General features: G+C 34.1%; 1 protein-coding gene across 1 annotated transcript in view; it reads right to left on the bottom strand.

Annotated features, from left to right (window-relative positions):
* Positions 1 to 248: 248 nt before the first annotated feature.
* Positions 249 to 26130, bottom strand: part of GBE1 (1,4-alpha-glucan branching enzyme 1) — a 244421-nt gene continuing 218539 nt past the window's right edge. Inside the window, exons 15-16 of the mRNA XM_063110167.1 lie at positions 9796 to 9913; positions 249 to 805 (exon numbers count right to left, since the gene is read on the bottom strand). Coding sequence (XP_062966237.1) covers positions 749 to 805; positions 9796 to 9913 — 175 coding nt within the window. The 3' untranslated portion in view covers positions 249 to 748. The remainder of the gene's footprint in view (positions 806 to 9795; positions 9914 to 26130) is intronic.

Genomic DNA, 26130 nt, shown 5'->3' with positions numbered 1-26130 from the left:
CAATACAGCAAAATAAATATTAGCAAAGGCAATTTTGCAAATTTTTTTTTATTGATTGAAATAAAAGACATTTTCTGAAATGCTACAATTACCATTTCACGCCTTCACAAAGACTGAGATGTCAGCATCTACCAAAATACTAAGTGAACAAAAAATCACAAAATAAAACTTATGCAAAATGAGGCATGAATGAGTTCATAGATAATAGCTTTTCTAGTATGTTTGATATAATTCTTAATTTTATATTATTACTACATATTTATTACAGTATTTCTAAACACAATTTGGAAAAACAGAAATAATCTTGAAACCTCATAATTTAGACCAAAATATATTAGAAGAAATAAGGCCACCAAATATCCATTTAAAAAAATAATAATACTGTATACACTCAACAGAAATATAGATGGCAAATGGTTCAAATTTAAACTTAAAAGAATCAAATAATTGGCCAGGAAAATAAAATGTTTTTAAGACATTATATATCATACTTCATTTGAAAATCCTAGCTGCTCAGATGGTTTGAAAAAATATGGCCTAAGATCCCTAAAATTTTAAACACACTCCCCTCTCTACTTCTTAAAGAAAAGTTTTATATATTTGCATATACCAACATTGAATTTCAGACATCCTACGTTTTGGCTAGACAACTGTATTTTGAAAAGCTTGCACATTATAAGTTGCATGACAATGAGAACTAGAAAACAAAACACACATCTGCATCCGGTGGAGCTGAAATCAGGTCTCTTCAGTTCGGCAGATCCACATTCTGAAGGATGAGGGCCACTCGGCTTGGAATGTACACCTAGGTCAAAACAATCATGTCAGTGCAATTGAAAGAAATACTGAACGTGTCGTCATTATGCAAAAGGGACACAGGCATGATACAGTCTCCCATTTGCCTAAAGTTATAGTTAACTTTACCATTCTCCCGGCTCTGAGAAGGCTCAATTCTACAGCTCCAAGAGTTCGGGCAACAACATAAGACTATTAAATCAGTCACCGCTAGAGGGCTCTATATGATTTACAAAAACCATTGTCAGACAGAAGTGACATAAATGGCAGTCTTTTTGCCATGTTTTGGCGCTATCAGGTGGTGAAGGAATGCAGCTCTGCACTTCATGTTACTCTATTTAGATAAATAAAAGCAACGTACAAAGTACTGCTTTGCATCAAGGCACTTATTTATAATCCTTTCTTTGTCTGTCACTTTAATATAAAAACTGAAATGTAATATAAGGGATTGTAAGGGTTTTTAGGCTTCTCCCCAATGTAAATCAATCAAAAAACTTGTCACTGCACTTCAAGTAGAACACACATTCTTCTGCTCCCTGCTCGGCCCTGACCCAGCTCCTTCGTGCCCCCGTCTGCCTACTCAGCTCAGCTCCCCCACTTGCGTCTTCTCCCTTCACCCACTAGGCTCCAGCCACAGGAGACTTTCAGTTCCTCGAACATGTCAAACTCTTCCTCTCTTCTGGATCTTGGCCTGTGATGCTCCAAACCCTCTTTGCCTTGCTGGTTCCTTATCTGTTATATCTTGAAAATTCCCAGCTCCATGGAGGGGCTTTCCTGGACAACCCTAAATATGTTAGGTTCTCCACTTCATTTTCAATCTTAGCACCCTTTTTGTTTCCTTATAAACATGACAAAATTTCTGATTTTCTTTTTTAAGTTTACTATCTATCCTCTCCACTAGACTATGAGTTTTATAAGGGCAGAGGCCATATGCCTTTTTCTTTCTGTTAGTTGGTGCCACTTGTCAAAACAAGCGCCAGTGATGACTGGATAAAAGAATGAATCATGAATGAAGGAATAATAGTGGATCGTTATGTACATATTATACAAGATATTTTCTAATATACTTAAATCTGAAATATTTCTTATAAAATTGAGAAGTGATTTGAACTGCTGGATGCTTATCTATGTGCTATTTTATACATATTTAACTATTAACAAAGCAAGCAGTAAAAATAATATTATAGATTGTTGTCATCACTGTGACAATCTCCATTTCCAACTTTGCTAATATTTTACTATTTTCAGTCACTTTATCTCTAAGTGAAAGCTTGCCTGATGGTTAAAAAAAAAAGAAAAAGGCTTTTATAGCTTTGAACTAGAATAAAAGGTGCAAAGCAAACATGGCTTTAGGAAAAAAAATAAAAATAATAAAAGTATAAAACAGTTCATTTTCATAGAATAAGACCTGTATGACTGTTATAGATTGGATTTCCCCTATCCCAACCCCATTGAGGCTTAATCCCCACTGTTACCTGTTAAGGGTGGAAAATGCTATTATGGTAATTGAAAGGTGGGGCCTTGAAGAGATGATTAGATCATAGGACCATACCATAGTGAACGGTTTAATAATGGTGGTCAGGGTGTGGTTCTGAGGTCTTGAAAAGAAGAGCACATGGGAGGTTAGTCTCTCTTTGCTCCGTCATTTTTCTGCCATGTAACCCCTGGGCCACTGTTGCCACTACCAAGACCCTCACCAGATGTTTTCCCTGGACTTTGGACTTCCCAGCTTCCGAAACTGTAAGCAATAAGTTTCATTGTCTTATAAATCACCCAGTTCCAAATATTTTGTTATAAGCAACAAAAATGGACTAATACAATGTTTGATGCATCTCAACTCTGCAAATGAACACAGTGTTCTTCCTTAAGGTTTCTGTGATAAAGAACTCCTACTACTCAATAAAAAAGAAAGAAAGAAAGAAAGAAAAAATTAGACACACCAATAAAGTTGGTTAGCTTTGAATATCAGAGATTAAAGCAGTTTTAAAATAGAAGTATTTAAAAAAAATGTATATTATGAATGTCATGGCTAGAGAATAGTTTTTCGAATCTTTGATTAAAAGTAACAGTGATTTAGGAAATGATAATTGAGAACATTTTACAAATGCGAACAGTCACTGTGTAGCTCAATGTCTCACAGTCTGGTTTGCAATCCAGTATTTCCAAAAATACAAATATCACACCCCTACAACTAAAGCCTTTAAGTGTGGGAAAACCATGTATTTCAATGCCACAATCTGTTTCTCTATAAGTGGCACATTATATTTAATGTCTTTTAACTTTTAAGCCACATCAGAACTTAATTGTGAATGCAATCCCTTCTATGCTGCGTTCTCTTTGACTCTAATACATAAAATGTTACGAGATTGGTTCAACAAAAAGAAGCTGGAAGTATCAATGAAAAAAGCAAGACTATTACCCATGATCCAGACAGATCCAGTCCAAAGGATGGCATATTTCCATAATCAAGCTACAGAATAAAGCAACACAGACCAATGCAAAGGAAGAGAATAAAAGAAACCAACAGTCTGATTCAACTCATTCCCTCCCCAAGTCTTATCAAAACAGGAACTAGTAAAGACAGTGACCTTCCCTTGCAAAGAAGTTTCCCATGTCCTTGTTAAAGGGTCTAGTCCATGTAATTAGTTTGGGGATCACAGTCATTGGGTTTAACTAATCAGTGGGACAGCAGCAAGTTATGATCAGAATGGCTCTGAACTGTTCTGCCAAGAGCAATCTAAAACTAAAAACCAATCTAAATTTCTCAGTAGCAGCAAAAACTGGATCAAAGAACTTTACTTTCTACATTAACAATATTTCTCTGATATGATATTGTCCTATAATGTAGGCAAAAAGACTCTGGTAAGTTCAAGTCTCCTGAGAAAGTTGCAGTGAAATACATTAGTCAGGCCTAGGACAAGTAATGATAGGTCCCTCTCAGTGTGTGGCATAGTGATACATCAGGACAAATCAAGTAAATCTCCTATTTTGATCCTATTCAATTGTGGTATCTGGTTGGTATCTATTCTGTTTGATTCATAATATAATCATGACTTCATTAGTGAAATATAAGTAACTATGTATTGATAATTTAGAAACAGTCTTAGTCACTCTAATCTTTTGGTAGCCAAAATTTAAGAGTTTAAAAAAGAAAAAAAAGGATGCCATAAGAAGTTCAAGGTTTGCAATATATGCACTGAGTATCCTATTTAGGCATTTAATGGTTAAAAAATGCTCCAAGAACTCTCACTAAATGATGCTGGTCATCTCATATAAGGAAGCTTTCTGATGTCAATTCCAGTCACACTTAGAGACCACTTAATACTATCTGCTTGAAAACCTTTAACTGATAATTGTATAATATCATAACAGGAATATTGTGAAATTATGTTTTTTTCATCTCAGTGTTAAGTAACAATGTATTTATGTTGCTCTAAAGCCCTTGCTATATAGGCAACATGAAAAAATTTCCCCAAGCAAGTGATTTTTCTTAACTACGGCTATTTATGAAATTTTGAGTTTTCTTTATTAGGGTTCTCAGTACGAAAACCAATTTTCTTAGAGGTTAGGAAATGACTACCAATCATACTAAAGGACTTAATATAATCAGAGCTAATACTTATGATGAGATGATCACAAGAATGAACAATTTGGGGTCCCTAAAATTTAGTGCTAAATATTGGCTCTGTAACTCTTATTTTATAATTTTAATTCAAAAACCAATTTTGATTCATACGGTGGGAGAAAAGAAACATGAACATAATTTAGGTAGACAAACATAAATGTTTAAGCATATACAAATATAAACAATTTGTATTTACGTAGACATACATAGAAACCACTTACTAAATATGTTACAGACAATACGTGCCAGTAAATATATCTACTATGCCTTTAAGCCCTAAAGATTTTGTAGCTAGAATCACATAAAGAACTTATGAGATAATGTAATGTATGGCTATGTGTTTAGTTTTTTCTAGATATAATCATAGTCAACTCCTCACAAAGGATCAGAGTAGCACAGTATAATCCAATTCATTTATTGAAAGTCAAATTCATGCTAATCTACCCAGTTATTTTGACTACTTTAATGACTTAGTATATAGTGGCTAACCATTAGCCTTACTTAGTATAAACATTAGTAAGGCTAAAAAAAATAACTAATCACACAATGATCTATTCTGTCATGTCATCCAGGTAGTGTTATTTTCCTCTATTGTCATAATTGAGTTGCAAAAATTAATTACACAATTTTTAAAAGGAGAGTGACAAACATTTAAAAAGGGAAAATTTTTAAATAAAAAAACATGGTTTAATATTTAAAAGCTAATTTTTAAATTTTCTTAGGAATTGTTAAATATAGCAATAGCACATTCAGATATAATCTTGGTAGGATAAAAACATCATTCTATGAAAAAGCCATCAGACCCTTTAATAGTCTATATACACACACTTTTCCTTAAACAATTTACAAATTATTTTGAAAAATAAAGGTGAGATATAGAATAATTTTAGTCTTCGCATACAGACTTTAGTTCATAAAATATTTTCTAAGAAAAAAGAAATGTTATTCTCTCAGTTTTATGTATTAGGGTTAGAAGAAAAGTGATGCTAATAAGTATTTCTATATAGAAATGTATAGATGTTATGCAATTCAGAAACACTAAAAAAAGGAAACTTCAAGAACCAGGGTTCTTTTTGCTCTGAAAAAATGAAACATTTTCATTATTTTAGATAGAGCAAAAGACACATTTCAACTGCTCAGTTGTATTCTTAATATTATAACTGAGGGACAATAAAAAGGTACATCTATGCCAAATCCCCTACTTAAACCAAAAGTCTACTTTTGAACCCCCAAATTTAGAATGGGAGTAAACAGGTCTACTTCTTATTGATAAAGAGCCTAACTGGCAAAGTAATTAATGCTAAGCCTACTGCTTTAATTGCCTTTGCATCATTGAGACTGCTTCAGTTACTGTAAAGAAATCTAATTCACTTAAGGCTTAGTAAGCTCTGTTCTCCCATTTGTGCCAGGGAATTTGAATTTATAAATCAAAGAAGAGAAAGAAAGTACTCCCCCCACACACATCAGTGCACTGATTAACATATAGGTTAACATAAAAATTCCTCTATCAGGAACCAAAATATAGAGAAATGATTATGCTTAAATGGAGTTTCCAATACCTGCCAGCAAGGCAGAATGAAGAAGCTGGGCCCTATCATTTTTTGGCATTTGTGAGAAACCCTGACCTGAGCAAATACGTTCCAATGGGGGTACACATGCAGTTATCCCCTGGCTTCACAGTTTCAACTGACGGAGCACACGGAGACGACGCTAGAGCAGTACCTGCTGATGCTGCAGCGTGTATGGCTATTTTAAGATTCCTTCGAGCTCTGTTTGTTGCTATCTTTGAAAACAGATTTGACACTTATTCAGCAGATCCTTTGGATTATTGAGCCTGCAAATTAAGCTTTAGCAAATGCTATGTACTAGTTATGATGGGCAGAAATTTCATGGAAGAGGGAAAAGTTATATTTCATCCTCTCTTTCCCCGTTTATTCCAGAAATGTGGGAGGCAGGAGTGATCTCACTGGCAGTGGTATGAGACCTATAGCACTTATGGTCGTGTTCAAGCCACTGCATTACATCCCAGCACATGAATCGGTTTAATAAGGAGTTCCATTATAATGAAACATTCTTATAATAGGTACAATTATTTGATTTCCCCCCCCCTCTGGCTCTTCACAGAATAACTCTGGCATGAGGGAAACCTTTTTTCTTGGATTTTCTGTATTTTATTGGTCCATTTGTGCTCCCTTGCTCTGACATTAAAACCAATGATCATTTCATCTGGAGCTTAAAGACTTACTTAAATAAATAATTCCTGAAGCACCTGTAGTCACGGAAAACAAGACATGGCTGCTGGGAAGACTGAGCTAACCCTTATGTTACTGAACGAGTTGGATCACCAGAATTCTTTTACAGGCAGTGGTTAAGGTCTTTCCTATTTTTCATGTGGTTGTGATGCTATATTCTTCTACATATTACGGAGTCTTATGAGATAGTCTCCACTCTACCTGTTAATTTAGAAATGCACATTCCATATTTACAACATCAATTCAATTGAAAAGTTAATCTCCTGATTACTGCTGACACTGGTTAGTTGACTTATTTTAATTATGACAGAATATCTTTACTCTCGCAATATCAAAAGGATGCCAAGATATCTTCTGCCCACCACCCAAAGATTGTGAACCTTCACCTAAGATTACAATTTTTCCAAAGTTGGGAGAAGGCATTCTTAATCATGTTGTCTCAAAGCACTTAGTGTCTTGACATGTTTAAAATATCTAAATAACTATTGAATAGCCATGACAATAATAACTTTAAAACACACATGCAACAGCATATTACAGTTTCAGAAAAGTTTAGCCATGTTAATGAATTTATACTTCCTAAGAATCTCTGATACTATTTTCATTTCACACTTGAGGAAAACTGAGGAGCCAAAGAGTTAAATTACTCCAGTTCTCACAGTTAGTAAATGACAAACTGGGAACTTGATCCCAGGTCCTCTACTATGACACTCTGTGATCTGTTCATTATACCATAAGGCCTGTCTCCATAACAGAACCCTGTTGGGATACATAAACATTTAGGAAAGCTGCCTATGTAACAATTTTGCTGTCTAAATCTTTCAAACCCTTTTCAGTCTAGTTCAATTAATAAAAGTTCAGTTTACTGTCATTGGTTACTCCCTCTCCATGACTCACTCCTCTATGAGCTGAATCATCTTTGCTAGTCCCTCTGGGGTCTCTAATTCTTTTGGTCACTTCAGAGTTCCAAGGTAATTTTCTTAGTCACTTCTGAAAGTATTTTAATCAATGTATTTTACATGTCAAAATTGAAAGTTTTGACAAACATCATTCTCTGAAGAAAGAATATGATAGCACCTTTGAGCACACTTTCATAAAAATAAGTATGTATCTGTAGTGGATTGAATTATGTCCCCCTAAAACTCCCTGGAGCTTGAATTGTGCCCCCAAGTTTTAAGTACTAGAAACTTGACCCCCCACTGTGACTGGGAAGAGGATGGGAAATCCTATTATGGTAACTGAGAGGTGGAGACTTGAAGAGGTGATTGGATTGTAGGACCGTGCCTTAGTGAATGGATTAAAAATGGTGGTCAGGGGCTTTAAAAGAAGAGGAGAGTCTGTCTCTCTCTCTCTGCTCTCTCCGCTTCCACCATCTTGCAATGTGAGACCCCTGGGTCACTGTCGCCACCACCAGATGGACTTTGGACTTCCCAGCTTCAGAAACTTTAAGCAATGAATTTTGTTTCCATGTATTTTGTTATAGCAACACAAAAAGGACTAATAGAGTATCTCACTTTCTCTAAAGCATATCAATGTCATCATCATCACACACATATATGCACACTTAGGGCAACACCAAAGTCTCCCCATAGCCTTTGTATTTTCCTCACAGACTATAATCCAACAATTCAATCTTTGGAATCCCTGCTCTTTTCATTTATTTATGACTGTCTTTGGTACATCAGTTCTGTATATAATATAGCACCACTTTAAGAGGTGAGAAAATAGTAGGAAAACAGGGAATCCATAGATACTACACAGATTCTCACACCTGACTTATACCCAAAGTTTTGAAAAGTGAGAAAATTTACTAAAATCAGGGCTTTAACAGCTATGATAAAACCATACATTTATTAGCTACCTCCTGGTCTCATAAATGTGAAACATATCTTAATCCAGTAACTCCATGGTGAGAAAAAAAAGAAATACAAATCTGAGACAGAGAGAGGGAGAGGGAGAAGGAGAAGGAGAGAGAGATAGGCCTATGGACAGCCAGGAAAAGAAAAACACGTAGATGTGGCCTCGAGTGTGCCACAGCAAACCCTTGAACAACTGGGGTTTGGACTTATACACTGGACCTGCATAAACTTTTCCTATTTGCAGGTTCCATAGGCCCAACTACTTAAGTTACCTAACTACTTAAATAATGATGCCAGGAAAGTTATATTCAGATTTTAGGTTTTTCAACGGGCGGAGGGTCTGAGCCCTGAACTCTTGCCTTGTTCATAGGTCAACTGTATATGGCCATAAATTAGATGAAGAATTCTTTCAAATCTAGACAGTTGCTAAAGTTTACATCTTTAAAAGAATTTAAACCTACTACTGTAAAGCAATATTCTATTATTTGTGCATCACCACAATGTAAAAATTAGCTATATAAAGATTTCCTCATTAATATGAGGAAACTAGAGAATTTTATAACTAGAGTGAATTCAGTCTTCAATTTACTACATGAAAGAAAAAAAAGATATATCTTTGATTCCTTTAAGGTGTTTTAAATTAAACTTAAGTAGATAGACAATAATGTAAACATCTGCTCAATGTAAAATATCACTGAGAAAGCTAGAAGGGAAGTGAATAGTTGCATAAAAAATAGAAATGTTCATAATCAAAAGAAAAATAAAAAACTGCCTTCCTCTCATTTCTTGAGAAGTAATTTTTAATCTCAGTCATATTCAAATTTCTCCAATTATCCCCTAAATTTCCTTTCCTGTTAGTTTTCCAAAATCCAATTTAGTCTAGAACCACACATTACATCTGGTTTTCAAGCACATTTCACTCTCCCTACCAAACATTTTTTTTTTTTTAATATGGCTTATTTGAAGAGTTGTTTCTTTGAACAAAAACATCACTATAGGGCCGACCCTGTGGCTCACTAGGGAGAGCGCGGCGCTGGGAGCGCAGTGGCGCTGGGAGAGCCGAGGCCACGGGTTTGGATCCTATATAGGGATGGCCGTTGCGCTCACTGGCTGAGCGCCGTGCGGGCGACACCACGCCAAAGGTTGTGATCCCCTTACCGGTCACAAACAAACAAACAACAACAACAACAACAAAAAGAACATCACTATAAAAATATAGGATTAAATTAAAATAGAATGAAAATATCTTAAGAGCCTTACTTACCAAAAGAGAATAGGGTCGTCCATTATGTTTAAAAGCCTCAGAAAAGAAATCAGTATTGTGATCCAGTCTCTGGTGTCCTCCATATTCTGCCATATCTGAATCTAGCACGATTTTGAACGTACAGCTCTTAAGGAATTCACAACAGTTCAGGAATTGAATGAGACATTATCAAATACTTTCTGAGAGAGCAATTTCTGAGAGTATTCTGAACACTCTTAAATCATGATTTATGCTATGTACTCATTTCTTCTCTAATATTTCAGAGATTCCCATGTTTTAAAGGGGCTTTACAGGCTACTGAGTGCACTCACCCATGAAATCCTATTATCCTCCTATCACAGCTCCTGAAGTGATCATCCAACCTGGAACTGAACATACCTATTCATAGAGAATCTACTTTTCTCTGAAAGCAACCCATTCCACTTAGAAATTTTTCTCCATGTTGAATAGAAATTTGATTCCTTGGGACTATTTCTATCTAGAAAAGTCATAAGGAAGAAATTCAATATATAGTAACCTTTCGAATATTTAATAGCTATGCTATCTCCATGTGTCCTCTAAATATATTACTAAATACATACTAAATATAATCCCAGAACTTTTGCTCATTGCTCATTTGATAGGGTTTTTTTTATGCCTTTCCCCATCTCTCCATTCGTTTCCTAGATCCTGGTTATAAAAGTGAGAAACACCAAAGTGAACAAAGTGGCTACGCATGGCCTGAAGAGTGCAGAGTGACACAGCCTGACTCCCTTCCTCTAGATATTAATGCAACAGCACAGTGGTATTAATGCAGTATGATCAAGTAAACGCTATCCATCATGCCGCAGGTGGATTCGTGTGGCAATCCTGGAATAGGCTATAATTTAACATCTGATTTTTCACAGTAAGTTATTAGGCATGCTAGAATTATCATACTTACAACAAAATAAATAAATAAAAAAACCCTATTGTTATTATGCTCAAATTCATTGTGCTCAAAATGTCTAGAAATGGTACTTGATACAAAAATCCACACGTAAATATAAGGGTACTTCAAAAAGTTCATGAAAAGATTTGTATTATCGTTTCGTTCTATTTTCCCACAAACTTTTTGAAGTACCCTCGTATACATCAGTACTTAGAAATCTTAAGTTTCTTCTAGCCTAATGAGGGTATAGATAGGTTTAAGTGCTTTCGGTTTTCTTTTCCTGTTATATAAATCTTTAAACTCAGAAATTTTACTGTATCTTCATTACAGCAAAAGTGATCACATTAAAAGCACAATGTGAGTCGTGAACAATGATCCATCATTTTCGTCCCTTGACAACCTCTGTCTGGGCCAGAGATGCAGATGCACACACCACAGGAACTTCTGCTGGTAGTGGCTCCATTTTAGTCAAGGCAGGTCAGCCTGCTCTGATTCCAGCTGAAACCTGATCATCAGAATATTAATGTGTTTAAAGAAGGAGGGAGGGTGGGAGAGACAGATTCGAATGATGACTATTAGACACAGGCACATTCTAAAGTTACTCGATATAGTGGGAAATGATTGGGTATATTCAATGATAAAACATGGATAGTGAAAATAAACAGAGACAGAGTAAATAAATGAAGCATTATGGAATGAAAAAAGCTATTAAAATAAAAGTTTAGCTTTTGTTCTTTCCAGTTCACTAAATACTTTGAAAAATTTTCAAAACAAACAAACAAACAAACAAACAGTTTAGAGAATAAGGTCCTAGAATACTTTTTAAAACTAATGAATTAAAGTATTAACTAATAAATAACTGCTTAACAACATAGATTTTTGGTAGTAATGGCTAAAAAAGGTATGTATATCACCAAAAGTAATGTTCCCACTCTGTGGGTTAAGAATCACTGAATGATAGACATATTAGAAGGTCCTCACTGACTGAGTAGTTATGTTATTTTAAGAGACTGGGAACCTATATGTGAATTAGGCATCATCTGAAGACTAAATTATGTTATTATACACATTTGAGATTATATTTCAAAGAATTTACATTTTGATTATTAAAATGCAGATTCATTTAAAAAGTCACAAAATTTACAAAGTTTTTGTCTATGTATTGTCTCAATGAAAGGATACTGAAAGAACAATGGTTAAATAAGGATCCATTTCTTTTTGACATTGAAAGGTATCATCATATTAAAAATGGTTAGAATCTACTTACTTAATACTGTATATATATAATTTGTATCCATAAAGGAAAAGCTTATAAAAGCCATAGAGAAAGCTACAAAACAGTTTATACATATTTTTCTGATGTATAATTTAAAGAAAAAATTTGGCTGAGTCCACTTTTGGAATTACCCAGCCCTTATGTCTATAAAAGGGTACTTTAAAAGTTCATGGAAAGATTTGTATTATCTTTTAATTCCATTTTCCTATGAACTTTTTTGAAGTGTCCTCATATTACCCAGGGAACACAATAACTTTCTTTAGAAAATGTAACCCTTACACTCCATAAATCTCAACAAATTAAAACACTAGATTAATGGTTGTGAAAGAGCTTAATAACTGTGAATTGCTATCACATATAATTCAAGTATCAGGAAACCCCATCTTTTAGGAACACTTAGAATTAGAACAAAAATTTTTAAAGAAGTTATTTGAGCAACTGATTTGTTTGTTTTGCGTGTTCTCTTGCTCAAGTATTCCCTCCGTCCCTCTTGCTCATAGGTGTGCACGCATGCACACAAACACACACATATACAACAAAAAACCTACACAATACCAAAATGCTCTACCACATCCTTCTTCCACTAAAGAACATATTTCTGAAAATGAAATTCACATTCAATTTATACTTACATCAAACTACTCTATTTGGTTTCCAACTACACAGCACATCAAACATATTTAGCAGGACACCTGAGAAGCCTGTCTTTTGTCCACACCTTGTAGAGTGCCTTCTCATATAGTTTCTCAATACATCTTTGAAACTGACATTCAGGATAACTATCCTGATTCACCATAAAATACCAAATTACACACATTGTTTTTTATATTAAAGTAGAATAAATTATCTTTACTTTCCTATTCATTTACTATGTACATTCTATGTACAGGGTAATGTGCAAGATACACAAATATCTATAATATTGTCTTAGTTTCCATGCAGCTTACAGGCTCCAAAGAGAGCTTTTTGCATGCATATGAATGTCTATAAGTAGAGAAAAAGTGGTATGCAATGAGAGGGAGAGTCAAAAAGGAAGGATTGGCAGTTTGTATATAAAGCGTTTCGAAGCCCAGGATAGACTGTTAAGATCTATTTTGTTAGTTAAGTATGATAATGTTGAAAATTCTTGAGAAAGGGTATGGAAATCAAAAAAATTAACCCAAAGGTTGGCAGAATAGAAGAAAGGGCAGGAGAAAGGCTAAGTCAGGGGAACCAGTCAGGAGTCTAAAACAGTCCAAGTAAGTATGGTTAAATTCTGATAGTGGAAATGGAGAGACAGATCAACGTACATTTCAGATGTACAAGTGACAATACTTAAGAGAAAGGAAACTGACAGTCAATCTGGAGAAGAAGTAGAAGGGGAGAACAGTTGTGCCAAATAGTTAAATGGTAAAGCTGGGATGTACACACAAGTCAAATGTAGATCTGATCACCCTACTCTCTGCATGTGGTCGGCTATTTTATGCCAAGAATCAGGTCAAGTGTTTTCATATGCAGTTTCTTGTTTAATTCTAGAGTTGAAATTCTAAGCACACAGAGGCCAGAATGAACATGACATTAGAAGAATAAAAATAGAAAAATCAGATAAAGTGATATCCATTTGAATTATTAGCACAATTAAATTTAAAAGGTTGGTATTCTTAACATTCCTTTTGGAGTCTGAATATATGAGGTTTATTAAATTTTTTCTAGATCCATTTCTTGTTCATTTGGTTTATTTGATCATTTTATTGGTAAATACAAAATACTGGACAAAAGTTGCTCATTTGGGAAAATACAGCAGGGAGACAATGACAGAAATTTTTTATAGAGTTTTTTTTTTTTTTTTTTCAAAAAGGAGATTAAATAGATGCCTATCAATTTGGATAGCATTTTAAAATATTATGATTTCTTGTTTTAAATTCAAGAGCTTCCTAAGTATTTGATATATCAATCAACAGGTTGAAGTAGACAAGAAGTTTTAAGCATTATTTTATAATCTATGTCCTTAAATTTGAACCAAGGAAGAGCTATGTTCTGAAGGAGGCCTGTACTAATAAGATTAAAGAACAGTGAAGGCATGAAGACTCTTAAATTCAATGGCTCTTCAAATACTTCAAAAGCTGCTGTGTTTGCTCAGCCACTTGATAAAGTGTCTGTTCAAAGTATAAGGATTTTGATGAAAGAAGTACTATCATTTATATCATTCTGCACTAGACTCACTTCACTCCTGCTGATGAAGCTTAGGAAATTTATTGTAAGGTACAAGCCCTGAGGTTTCAAGTTGAATGACAAAAAGAGGGGTTCTCCAGTGACTAGATGCCCATAAACATGGCAAAACTGCTAAGTTACCATCTATCTTCCAATTTAAGACATCATCGATTTTAAGATGAATTATTTTATATATCTCAAATAAAAAGAAAAAATACCACTACCACACCAAACATTGTAAGACACATCTCAATTGAAGACACACTAAAATGTGAAATGAATGTACATCTTAGAATATAAATTTAATGAGTTACTTTTATATCTAATCCTTTCATCAACCCATCCATATTATCATGATTATAATAACTTCGGGGAGGTGAGTGACCCTGTAGATAGAATCTATACCAAAGGCAGAAAACATTAAGTACAAAATTCCAAAGAGTGTTTTAATTGAAGTAACTATGAATAAACAACTGGGAGGGTAAGAACAGGTGCTAGAAAGAGTTTTATGATTTAATAGTCTGAAGATAACTATATAGCACAGGGCTTGCCATAATGTTCTAACATAATCCTCCCCTCTTTATGTTTCATGAATTGAGTTTTATTTATTGCCAGTGACAATCCACAAAACCTAAGGTTATAGCTACATAGCATCTCAAATAGATCTGTCCCTTTATTTAATAAATTTAGCTAAATTATACCTAGTTTATTGTCCTCAATCACAGAAAGGGCCATAAACTACAACTTGTAGTCGCTCTATCTAGTCTCTTTACAAATGCAGGAGTAGCAAAGACTTGTGATGTGCTGCTATATATTTTATAAATATGCAGGTGTGTGTACGTGTGTGTATGTGTGTGCATTTGTGTATGTGTCTGAGTTAGGCATTTCTACCATTAATTCTATGATCTAGAATATACATTAAACTTAAAAATTCATCACTAGAAATGAGGATTCTGATATTTTAATTATTTCTCAAAAGCATTTATGATAATGTGATGTTCATGATTATATAACTTTTGATGGATAATATCTATTTAGTTTTTTCTCTCCCTTATTTTAGATTTTAAAAACCCCCCAATATTATAATATTTCTAAAATAAAATTTAAAAAGAAAGTAATGTAAAAATAAATAGGAAGCTTTCTATTGCATGTAAAGTATATATTAAAATATAATGAATGCCAAACATATTCACTATTGTTCTCTTAAAGGAGACAATAGTTTTTTTAATTCTTATTATTCATATTAAAACTTTGTCCTTGAAAAAAGCAACGTCTCCATGCATGAGCTACATATGCATTCAAATTTGTGAGCACTATCTTCATTAAAAGTTGAAGTGACAAACATACATTTTAATTAACAGAAGCATAAATCTATTATACTCAAGGATGTGCTCATTTCATCAACAAAAGTTTCCTGATTTTAGGCTACAAAATAAACTTCAACCCCGGAAAGTTTGCTTTCTTGGCCATAAATTTTTAGAAACTGTACAATACAGAATAGCAACAAAACAAGCTCAAAGGATGGGCTCAAATAGCATTATCTACCACATTAATTAATGGGTTGCTATGCTTTTTGGAATGTACTTTCATGCAAATTATTAGTTTATTCTTAGGCATGCTTCATGACACACATCAGTAAATAGCAAATCAAATGATAATGGAAAATATTGAGTACCACATATTTCTCTTGGCAAATAGGAAAATTATTCTAAATACTTTCCAGAATACTTCTGACTAACCTATTTAGGAACTTTTCTTTATTCTAGAAGATTATATAACTTTAACTAAAAAATGTCACTATTTCTCAATAACTCAAGAACAGAAATAAAAAAAAATGTGCTTACACTTCTCTCCTAATCTCTCCCTAAAACTGTTGTTCTTTGTGCCATTGAGGATTATCCAAAGAACTTGTAAATTCAATTATCTGATGAAGAAATAGCAATTATTTAGAACTCCAAAAGAAAAAACAGATTTTTATTCACCTTTTAACAACATATTTGTTATCAAAATAAGTTGACACCACGCAGACTCATCATTTAAAAAAATATATATATTGTGCTTTTGAACTCAAAATAATTTTGACTTGGCTATAAAGAAACACCTTCCCCCAAACAAACTTACTCTAAGACAGCCTTCAGTGGAGTCAAATGCAATCTCTATAAATGGAAAAGATAATTGAAAACTTAAAAGTCCTGAAAAATAAAGACAATTACAAGCAACAGGAAGCACCATCTGAGTAATCCCATTCAGACAGGCAGGGACAAGAGAGAGTATCCTAAAACACTAAAATATGGTGGGTGTATTCATGAGCTTTGGGGTCCAACAACTGCTTTCTAAGCCCAGTTTTGCCAATTAACCAACTGTGCGGCTCTGAGCAAGTTACTTAACTTCCTTGAGGTTCAGGTTCTCCTTGTAAACAGAGGTAATATACCAAAGCGTTGTTGTGGGGATTAGCTGGAGCAATCCACATTCGGTGCTTAATACAGTATCTGGCATTGGGGAAAATGTTCAGATTACTAGCTGCTCTGGCTCTTACTATTATAGACCCTGGACCGTTTAAACTGCTGTCTCAAGAGATGAAAAATGTGAAAGAGGGTTGACTTATTCTTATCATACTTTTTATACTCAACTTGGCCTCTTCTTCCTTTATGGTCTTTATTTCTACTCCTTTTTCCTTTATTCCATTCTTTGTTGTCACTAAAATCTAACATTTTTCCTGTAACTTTTAAAATGTAAATGAAAATTTAATTAGATAGTACACAGAAATATCTGAGGACTAGATTTTTTTTTTTTTTTAATTATAAGGCTTTTCTTTTCTTTTTAAGGAAAATGCTTCTCAAACTTTTGAGCAAGACTCAGTCTTTTTGGTGAAGCCTAATATAACTGAAAAATTCAGGTAGGCTGAGTTTTCACCCTAACTGAAAATTAAACACTTCCCCACACTCTCTTGCAGTTGCCCTGATCTTTCACTGTAGCATTATCAGCTTTTAATGTACTATACATTTAATCATTATATTTTTCTGTCTCTTTATTAAAATATAATCTCTTTAAGAGATTTCTGTCTTCTTCCTCCCACCACCTAGGATCTAAATTAGTACACAGCATATTTGTTGTTTGTATCCTCTTCTCATTATTTTCCTATTGCAGCCTCTTCCCTGGGTTTTGGTTTTTAATCTGTGCATGTTCTTGATGACCTATAGAACTATTTAGTACTACTTTGGTCATAAACAATCAACCTTGATTTTCTTCCCTTGTTTTATAGTGTTAACATTTTAGATCTATACAAATATAAATTCTAACGCAATCCTGTTTCATTATCTATAATATTTAATTCAGACATTTTTAAAGATTTTATGTACTTTTATAAGTAGATTTATGATAGAGTATGTACAACAGAAAAAATACCTTTTTTTTTTTTTTTTGACAACTCTCAATGGTTAAACAAAAGCACATCAGTCTGAAGCAATTAATTTCCAAGTTAATAACTGATCAGGACCTGCCTTGGAGATAAGACATGTCATATCATTCTTAGCTGATGTGGATAAATGATTACAAGTTTACTAAAATCAGCACATACTCAAAGACCTTCATTATCGACTTGACTGGTTAACTGCCTCTATACAAATGATTGAACTTAAACACAGGATACTAAAGTGGCTTGTCAAAATCATATATCTAATAATTTGGCAGGGCAAGCATATGCACTTAGACACTATTTTCTAAACTCTCCCACCATCTTCCAGTTTAAGACTGCAACATGTATAGATATTAATATAGTTAAAAATTTGAAAGCTATTTATTTTATTGTGGTAGTAAGAACATCTTCTTTCTTTATTAGAGGTCATAACTTATTGGGAATAACGTAATTTGTATTCCTCTTTTTCTTTAAACTTTTAAGATCAAACAGAAAATCATAGTAGCATAGGTCTCACTCACTGCTTCAAAAAGCTGAGTGAGAGAATTCTATCAAACCTTTAAAGAAGAATTAATACTAATTCTCTACAAACTACTCCAAAAAATTGAAACAGAGGCCATTCTCCCAAACTCATTCTATGAGGCAAACATCACCCGGATACCAAAACCAGACAAAGACACAACAAAAATAGAAAACTACAGACCAATATCTTTGATGAATATAGATGCAAAAGTTTTCAATAAAATATTAGCTAGTAGAATACAGCAACACATACATAAAATTATACACCATGATCAAGTGGGATTCATCCCAGGGATGCTAAGATGGTTCAACATATGCAAGTCAATAAATGTGATATACCACATCAACAAAACCAAAGACAAAAACCATACGATCACCTCTATAGATGCTGAAAAAGCATTTGACAAAATTCAACATTTGTTCATGATAAAGACTCTCTATAAATTGGGTATAGAAGGAAAGTATCTCGACACAATTAAAGCCATATATGACAAACCTGCTGCTAACATCATCCTGAATGGGGAAAAGCTGAAAGCTTTTCGCTTAAGAACAGGAACAAGACAAGAATGCCCACTCTTGCCACTCCTATTCAACATAGTGTTGGAACTACTAGTCAGAACAATCACAGAGAAGAAGGAAATAAAGAAGAGAAAGAAATAAAGGGTATCCAGATTGGAAGAGATGAAATAAAACTGTCCTTGTTTGCAGATATGATCCTATATATAGAACAGCCTGAAGACTCTACAAAATACTTTCAGAGTTGATAAACAATTTCAGCAAAGTTGCAGGATACAAAATCAACACATAAAATTCAGTAGCATTTTTATACTCCGTCAATGAACTAGCAGAAAAAGGAATCAAGAAAGCTAGCAGATTTACAAACGTCACCAAAAATCAAAACAAAACAAAAAAACCCTAGGAATAAAGTTAATCAAAGATGTGAAATATCTCTACAACAAGAACTACAAATCACTGTTGAGAGAAATTAAAGAGGACACAAGAAGATGGAAAGATAGCCCATGCTCTTAGATTAGAAGAAATAACATTGTGACAATGTCCATACTACCCAGAGTGATCTACAGATTCAATTCAATCCCCATCAAAATACCAATGACATTCACCTCAGGAATGGAGAAAACAATTCTAACATTCATATGGAATAACAGAAGACCATGAATAGCCAAAGCAATCCTGAGCAAAAAAAAAAAAAAAAACACCAAAACTGGAGCATAACACTACCTGACTTTAAACTACACTACAAAGCTATAATAACCACAACAGCATGGTACTGACATAAAAACAGACACATGGACCAATGGAACTGAATAGAGGACCTCAAATAAACCCATACACCTACAGCCATCTGATCTTTGACAAAGGCACCAAGAACACACACTGGGGAAGAGACTGTCTCTTCAATAAATGGGGCTGGGAAAACTGGACATCGATATGTAGAAGAATGAAACTGGAACCATACCTCTCGCCATTTACCATAATCAACTTAAAATGGATTAAAGAATTAAATATATGTCCTGAAACAATAAAATTCCTAAAAGAAAACATAGAGGAAACACTTCAGGAAGTAGGATTGGGCATACAGTTTATGAATATCATCCCCAAAGCACAGGTAACAAAAGGAAAAATAGACAAATGGGATTATATATATATATAAAAAAAGCTTCTGCACAGCAAAAGAGATAATTAACAGAGCAAAAAGACAACCAACAGAGTGGGAGAAAATATTTGCAAAATATGCATCTGACAAAGTCTTACTACCCAGGATATACAAGGAACTGAAACAGCTTAACAGCAAAAAAATAAGTAACCCAATTAAAAAATGGGCAAAGGAGCTGAATAAGCATTTCTCAAAGAAAAATAAATGGATGGCCAAAAGACACATGAAAAAATGCTCAATATCACTCAGCATTCAGGAAATACAAATCAAAACCACTTTGAGATATCATTTCACTCCAGTTAGGCTGGCTAATATCCAAAAGACTGAGAATATAAATGCTGACAAAGATGCAGAGAAAAGGAAACTCTCCTATACTGTTGGTGGGACTGCAAAATGGTACAACTATTATGGAAAGTGGTATGGAGGTTCCACAAACAATTACAGATAGATCTCCCATATGACCCAGCTATCCCTCTGCTGGGTATATATCCAAAGGAAGGGAAATCATCATATCAAAGGGATATCTGTATTCATGTTTATTGCAGCGCTATTTACAATAGCCAAGAGTTGGAACCAGCCCAAATGTCCATCACTGGATGAGTGGATAAGTAAAATGTGGTATATCTGCACAATGGAATACTACTCTGCTGTAAAAAAGAATGAATTACTACCATTTGCAGCAACATGGATGAACTTAGAGAAAATTATGTTAAGTGAAATAAGCTGAGCACAGAAAGAGAAATACCGCATGTTCTCACTTATTTGTGGGAGCTACTAAAAATAAATATTCAAACAAATAAATGGGGGGGGAGTCACAACAATCACAATAATTCCTTGAACTTGTTAAGATAAATGAACAGATATGATGTTGGCAGACAGAGGAGAGGGAAAAGGAGGAATTGGTAAAGGGACACAAAAATCAACTACATTGTATATTGAAAAATTTTAAAAATAAATAAATATTTTTTTAATTACAAAAGAAAACTCTGGCATCAGATATAAAGGTGACAAATACAATTTATTTTTTAAAATAGATGAGAACAATCTATTTTGGATGGATTAAATAGAGGACTATTCTAAAAGAAAAGGTTAGATGTGAAATCTTTCAGGCCAATGTTTTCACTGTAGATTCTCTTCTTCCATATTTGCAATGTTGTTCCCCAGGAAAAGAAAAGGTTGTGTAAATGAGGTAATGAGTGAAAACAGCCTGCAGACTGCATGACACATAAGTTTGTAATAAATGGTAGATGTTATTAGGAATCTGTTCAGCAAGTATTCTAACTGAAAGCAGATCCTAGTATGTGAATTTCAAATTGTAGAAAATTATGGTGTATTTTATTGATAATAACATCAATTTTTCTTTTCTACCATTCAACTATACGGCTGTCTTAAGGGAGAAGGAAGTCATTATAGTAAACTTTGTGTCTTAATTATTTAATTATAAACAATGTCAGGGGTTCTTTCATCATTAGATAGCTATATCCTCCATCTATCCATCCATCCTTCCATCTGTCTGCCTGTTACACCATCAATTCATCCTCCACCCATCAAAAATTTAGCTCTGTGCTAAAAGTACCTAATGCATTTTAAAGTAAAGATGTAATTTGTAATATGTGGGAAATATTCTCAGTCTTATAATTTATCTTGGGGGGTCAATGAACACATAATAGTATCTCTTTTTACAAATTTGTGAAAATGATTGCTCTGGGCACAAATGTTTTTTATCCCCATTAGTGATACTATTACTATGTGAGTATGCACTGTTTTTAAAGTTACAATAATATTCCTGATCTTATTTTTTATTATTCCAGAAAGATAAGAAATAAGTGGACAAAAATCTTGAATGAGTTACTGTCAGATGAATGTTTAAAGTTAGAAGACCATCACTGCACAACTGAGCTATGAACCCCCAAAATAAAAATGCTGTTGAATATTTCACAGCATTGATAACTATTCAAAACAACAAGCCCCCTCTTCTCTCCCCCCCGCCAAAAGCCAACTAAAAACATTTGTGTGCAGTAAGGGCTTGCTCGTTATTCATTACTGCCTTTAATCTTATGAATACATATTAAACCAATCTAAAAGTGTTACAGTAGTTGCAATATTTTAATCATGCAAAATATTTTGCTTACTTTGTGATTCATCTCAAATTCCTGGGTAGAAAAATGAAGCTAAATCATAGTCTTTTTATTGCCAGAGGAGGAGAGGGTACTCTTTGTCACTACCGTTAAATCATATATATTGTTCAACAGTGTTTAACAATGAAAAATGATCAAAAAGACCTCTAGTAATGTTTAAAAGTCTTACTGTCATCTTGAAACTAAAGAAGAAATACATATATATCCATTTGGAAGCTACAGAAACAAAAAGAGGACCTATATTCAATGTTAAATTGTTAGTAGGATTATCCGTCTCTGTTCACATAAAGAACATCATCATTAAATTGCAGCAAAATGTAAAAGCACACACACGCGTGCATAAGAAAAAGAAACATGCCTGCATCTAAGTCATTGTGCACATCCTTTATGAGAAAACCTATTTGTTTTTTTACCAAAACATCTATAACCTGGAAAACTAGAAAGTTAAGTTGAGATGCTCCGTTTCGTTTGTCCAGAAATTAACCTTTACATATATAATCTTCATAGAATGGAGCATTTAGTAAATCCTAAATTAAGTTCTCTGTTTTTATTTGTTGCATAAAGCATAGATTCTAATAAACACAGAGTGTTACATAACCATACTTCAAAGGCTTCTGTAAACTAAGCAACTCACAGCCACATCTCTGCCTTTAGCAATCACACTCCAGTGAATCATCCAAGTGACCTTATTTGCTCATTAGAAACTCTGTGTACAGGTTGCAAATGTCAGTGTCTGAATTTACATTTTAAAAAGTACATCTTGCAGCAGTTTAATAAAAATATTTCAACGATCTAGGGTCAAATCCAACTATTTACTCATCATCTGTTCTCATGGCTCTAAATATTTTTGGCCTGGATTCACACATTCTTCACAAGCCACACTTTATGATCACTCCTCTTAACATTTCTATATTGTAACAGTTTGAAATGCCATTTGGAAAGGGGGCTGTTATTACACAGTTATTTCCACCCCCATCCAAACAGCATGATGACAAATAATTTAAAAAACATTTGGTTCTTATGTTGTTCATGTTCTCAGAATAATATTAATCATATATGCCAAAACATACCTTATACATAAGCTGTGAGGTTTTAAAGTTTACATTAAATATCATATAGTCAACTTAATGTGATGCATCAGAGGAGTGTAACTTTGAACACAGAACCCTGACATATTTATATTCTACTACAGAATACAGAAAAATCTCACTGATGGACCTAGTATACATGTATTGCTTTAAAAAAAAATTTTTTTTTTCTCCTTGTGGAAGACGGTAACAAGATCACGGGGAAGAATTCTTGGGGAAGAATTTGTGGAGGTGACTGTGGGGCAGTGAGAGAGGTCAGTTGGCTAGAGGAAAGCTTGCCTGTGCCATGAAATTGTGTATAATTTTCTCATGCTACCTATTTTCCCAGAACTATATCAAAGTCATTTTGAACATTACAGAAATAAATCATTATCAATAACACCACCCTTGATACCACCCCCAATCACATGTACATAACCCTCCAATGAACAGAAAGAAAGAGAGAAAGAGCCACCATGGTATAATAGAAAGAGTATGGGCTTTGTTAATACACTGCTTGACCCTCACCAGTCATGAGCTGTAGAGAATGCCTGTTACTTAAAGGTCCCAGTTTCCTGATCTGTGACATGAGGCTAACACAACCTACTCTTAGTGTGGAGGAGAATATTAAACTAAAAACTTAATAAAAATGGTTAGCAAACAGAAGGCCCTCAAAAGGGGAGTCCTGATACCCACGTTCTCCCCCACATCACCTAAAATGAGGAATTATCATCTATATTATTCAAAATAGATTAGAAAAAGCAGTTTGTCCCTAGGGACTTAGCAGTTTTCATTTTGATTCAATGCTGACTTGATAATGCTGTAAGTGAAGAAATGTAACTAAAGAAATACAGCAATGATTCTGATAATATAAAAGGCATTATATTTCTTTCTTTAGAGCTAAACAATATGAAAACATAAGCAATATAACATATCAGGAAAGTGTATTTTATCTTCCTAAGCATGAAATGTGAAACCTGCCTATTTACCAAGTACATTTAGGTCTCAGCTCTGCATTATCCACATTGCTATGTACTGTATTAAAGAATGCTGGTGATTATTACACTAAAGATTAGCAGCTAAAAAGACAAATGTGACACAGTACATAGGCAAAGGGTTTTTGCTGCTGTTATTGCTTTTGTTTGTTTGTTTGTAGAATATAGCTACAGATTCTTTTGCAGAAACGATACTATGTCCTTTAGCAGTCACCACAAAGACTATGTTCAAAACCTTCCTGATGCAAATTAGAACTGGCTCTCAGTTTTCCAAATGTATCATATTATTTCAAGGAGATCTTTAAAAGCAGCCTTAAAGTGGCTTTTCTACCTTGTCTGGCATTACCCCCAGAATAGCTCCTCTTACAACAGTTTCTGGGGAAGACAGTCACCATCTATTCTCCACAGATCTGAGTGAAAGCTGATGTCTTTCTATTTGATATACAGGATATACAGTTCGAAAAATGGAACTGCTCAAGAATTCAGACATGTTACCTGTAACAGGTTTGCATTTCACAGTGACAGAGGAAGCTCAAATGACTCCTTTAGAAACTTTAAATTTGTTCTGGCACAAATCCTACTCCCCAGGGAATTAAAAATTTGATGAATTTCTTTACTTGATTAATACATCCAATCTTGTCACTGTGGATTCTTCACAGTGAAAATCTGTATTTAATTCACTTGCTCGGTAGTTGGAAATACCAATGGCATAGAACACTTTGGTAAAGTCTGAAAATATAGCATCAAAATCCCAATTTTTTAATACTCTGTATTAGAAATCATTCTGTAATGCTGCGCTACAATGTAGTTTAAAGGTAAAAGAATATGTCAGAAAGATGGAAGCCCATAAAACATGAGAGTTGCAAAATGTTAAAGAAGAAGGACTCTTAAAACTAAGCTTAGAAAAAGAAAAAGTTGAAAGAAGAGATCTGATGCTTATGGAAGATGGTTCGCTCATAACAGATTAGTAACAGAGAAATGTTTTACTGAAGTAATTTTTTATCTTCTCTATTAATAGGTGAGAAGGCAAAGTTAACACTGTACTTTTTCAAGTTCAATGTTAAATTGGGAATTTTAGGCTAAAATTATTAAGTGAATAAACAATTAGGGAGATATGACATAATATTAGGACACATAAGGAAAACTCAGGATTTTTATTTGAATGACAATTCAGTGTGAGAGGAATACGTGATGGCTGCCAGTAACACGAACGTAACTTCTATATTAAAAAGAGAGCAGCACCAAGATGAAGGAAACTAATGAGGTGCTTTAGGACACACTTGCCAGACCACATCTGCAGCACTGTGCTGTTAGTTGTGGAGGCCCAATGGAGGAGGCAGGTGAACAGTGCTGGGGGCACTGTGATAAGGGAGACCTAATGGTAAGAGGCCTGGAAAGTACACACGTACTTCATAAAGTATGTGGAAAAATAGAATTAAAAGATAATAAGAATCTATCCATAAACTTTTTGAAGTATACTCATATCATGAAACTCTATTTAAAAAACTATAGGTATTTGGTCTAAAAGAGGGAAGGCCAGGGCGAGGTGTACTGTGCAGAGCATGTTAAATGCCTTTCTGATTTGAACAGCACACAGAACAGATGTTAGTCCCAGAGTATACAATTAATGCATTAACATTTAAGACAATATTTTTAATAATTAAAAAACTTTAATGTTTACCTTATGAATAGTGCTATCCTCAGGAATAATACCACATTCTATGCTTACCAACAACTTGAATGGACTTCGTCATTTTTTTCCCACTGTAATTATATCCATTTCTCAAGGTCTAGGCTTAAAGATCTTTCCTTATTCTTAATTAATCTCTTTCTCTCTCTCTCTCTCTCTGTCTCTGTCTCTCTCTCTCTCTCTGTCTCTCTGTCTCTGTCTCTCTCTCTCTCTCTCTCTCTCTCTATATATATATATATATTGCTCTTCTTTTCCTTGTCCTCTGTTCTCCCATGGAACTTTCTTGCCCCCCTCCCATTTATTACATTATTTATTACATTACGCTTTACATCATAGCTTGGTTTTCTACATTTCTTCTCCCTGACTTAGGGTCAAGAACAGTGCTGCATAGATAACAAAGACTGCAGTAGATACCAGTGTCCTGCAAATGTATTTTGGTTTGATCATATTACATTAC

This window comes from Cynocephalus volans, chromosome 1 (genome assembly GCF_027409185.1).
Source record: "Cynocephalus volans isolate mCynVol1 chromosome 1, mCynVol1.pri, whole genome shotgun sequence".
Lineage (NCBI taxonomy): Eukaryota > Metazoa > Chordata > Mammalia > Dermoptera > Cynocephalidae > Cynocephalus > Cynocephalus volans.
The sequence above is the reverse complement of the archived record's forward strand: the minus strand, read 5'-3'. Positions and strand labels throughout refer to the sequence as shown.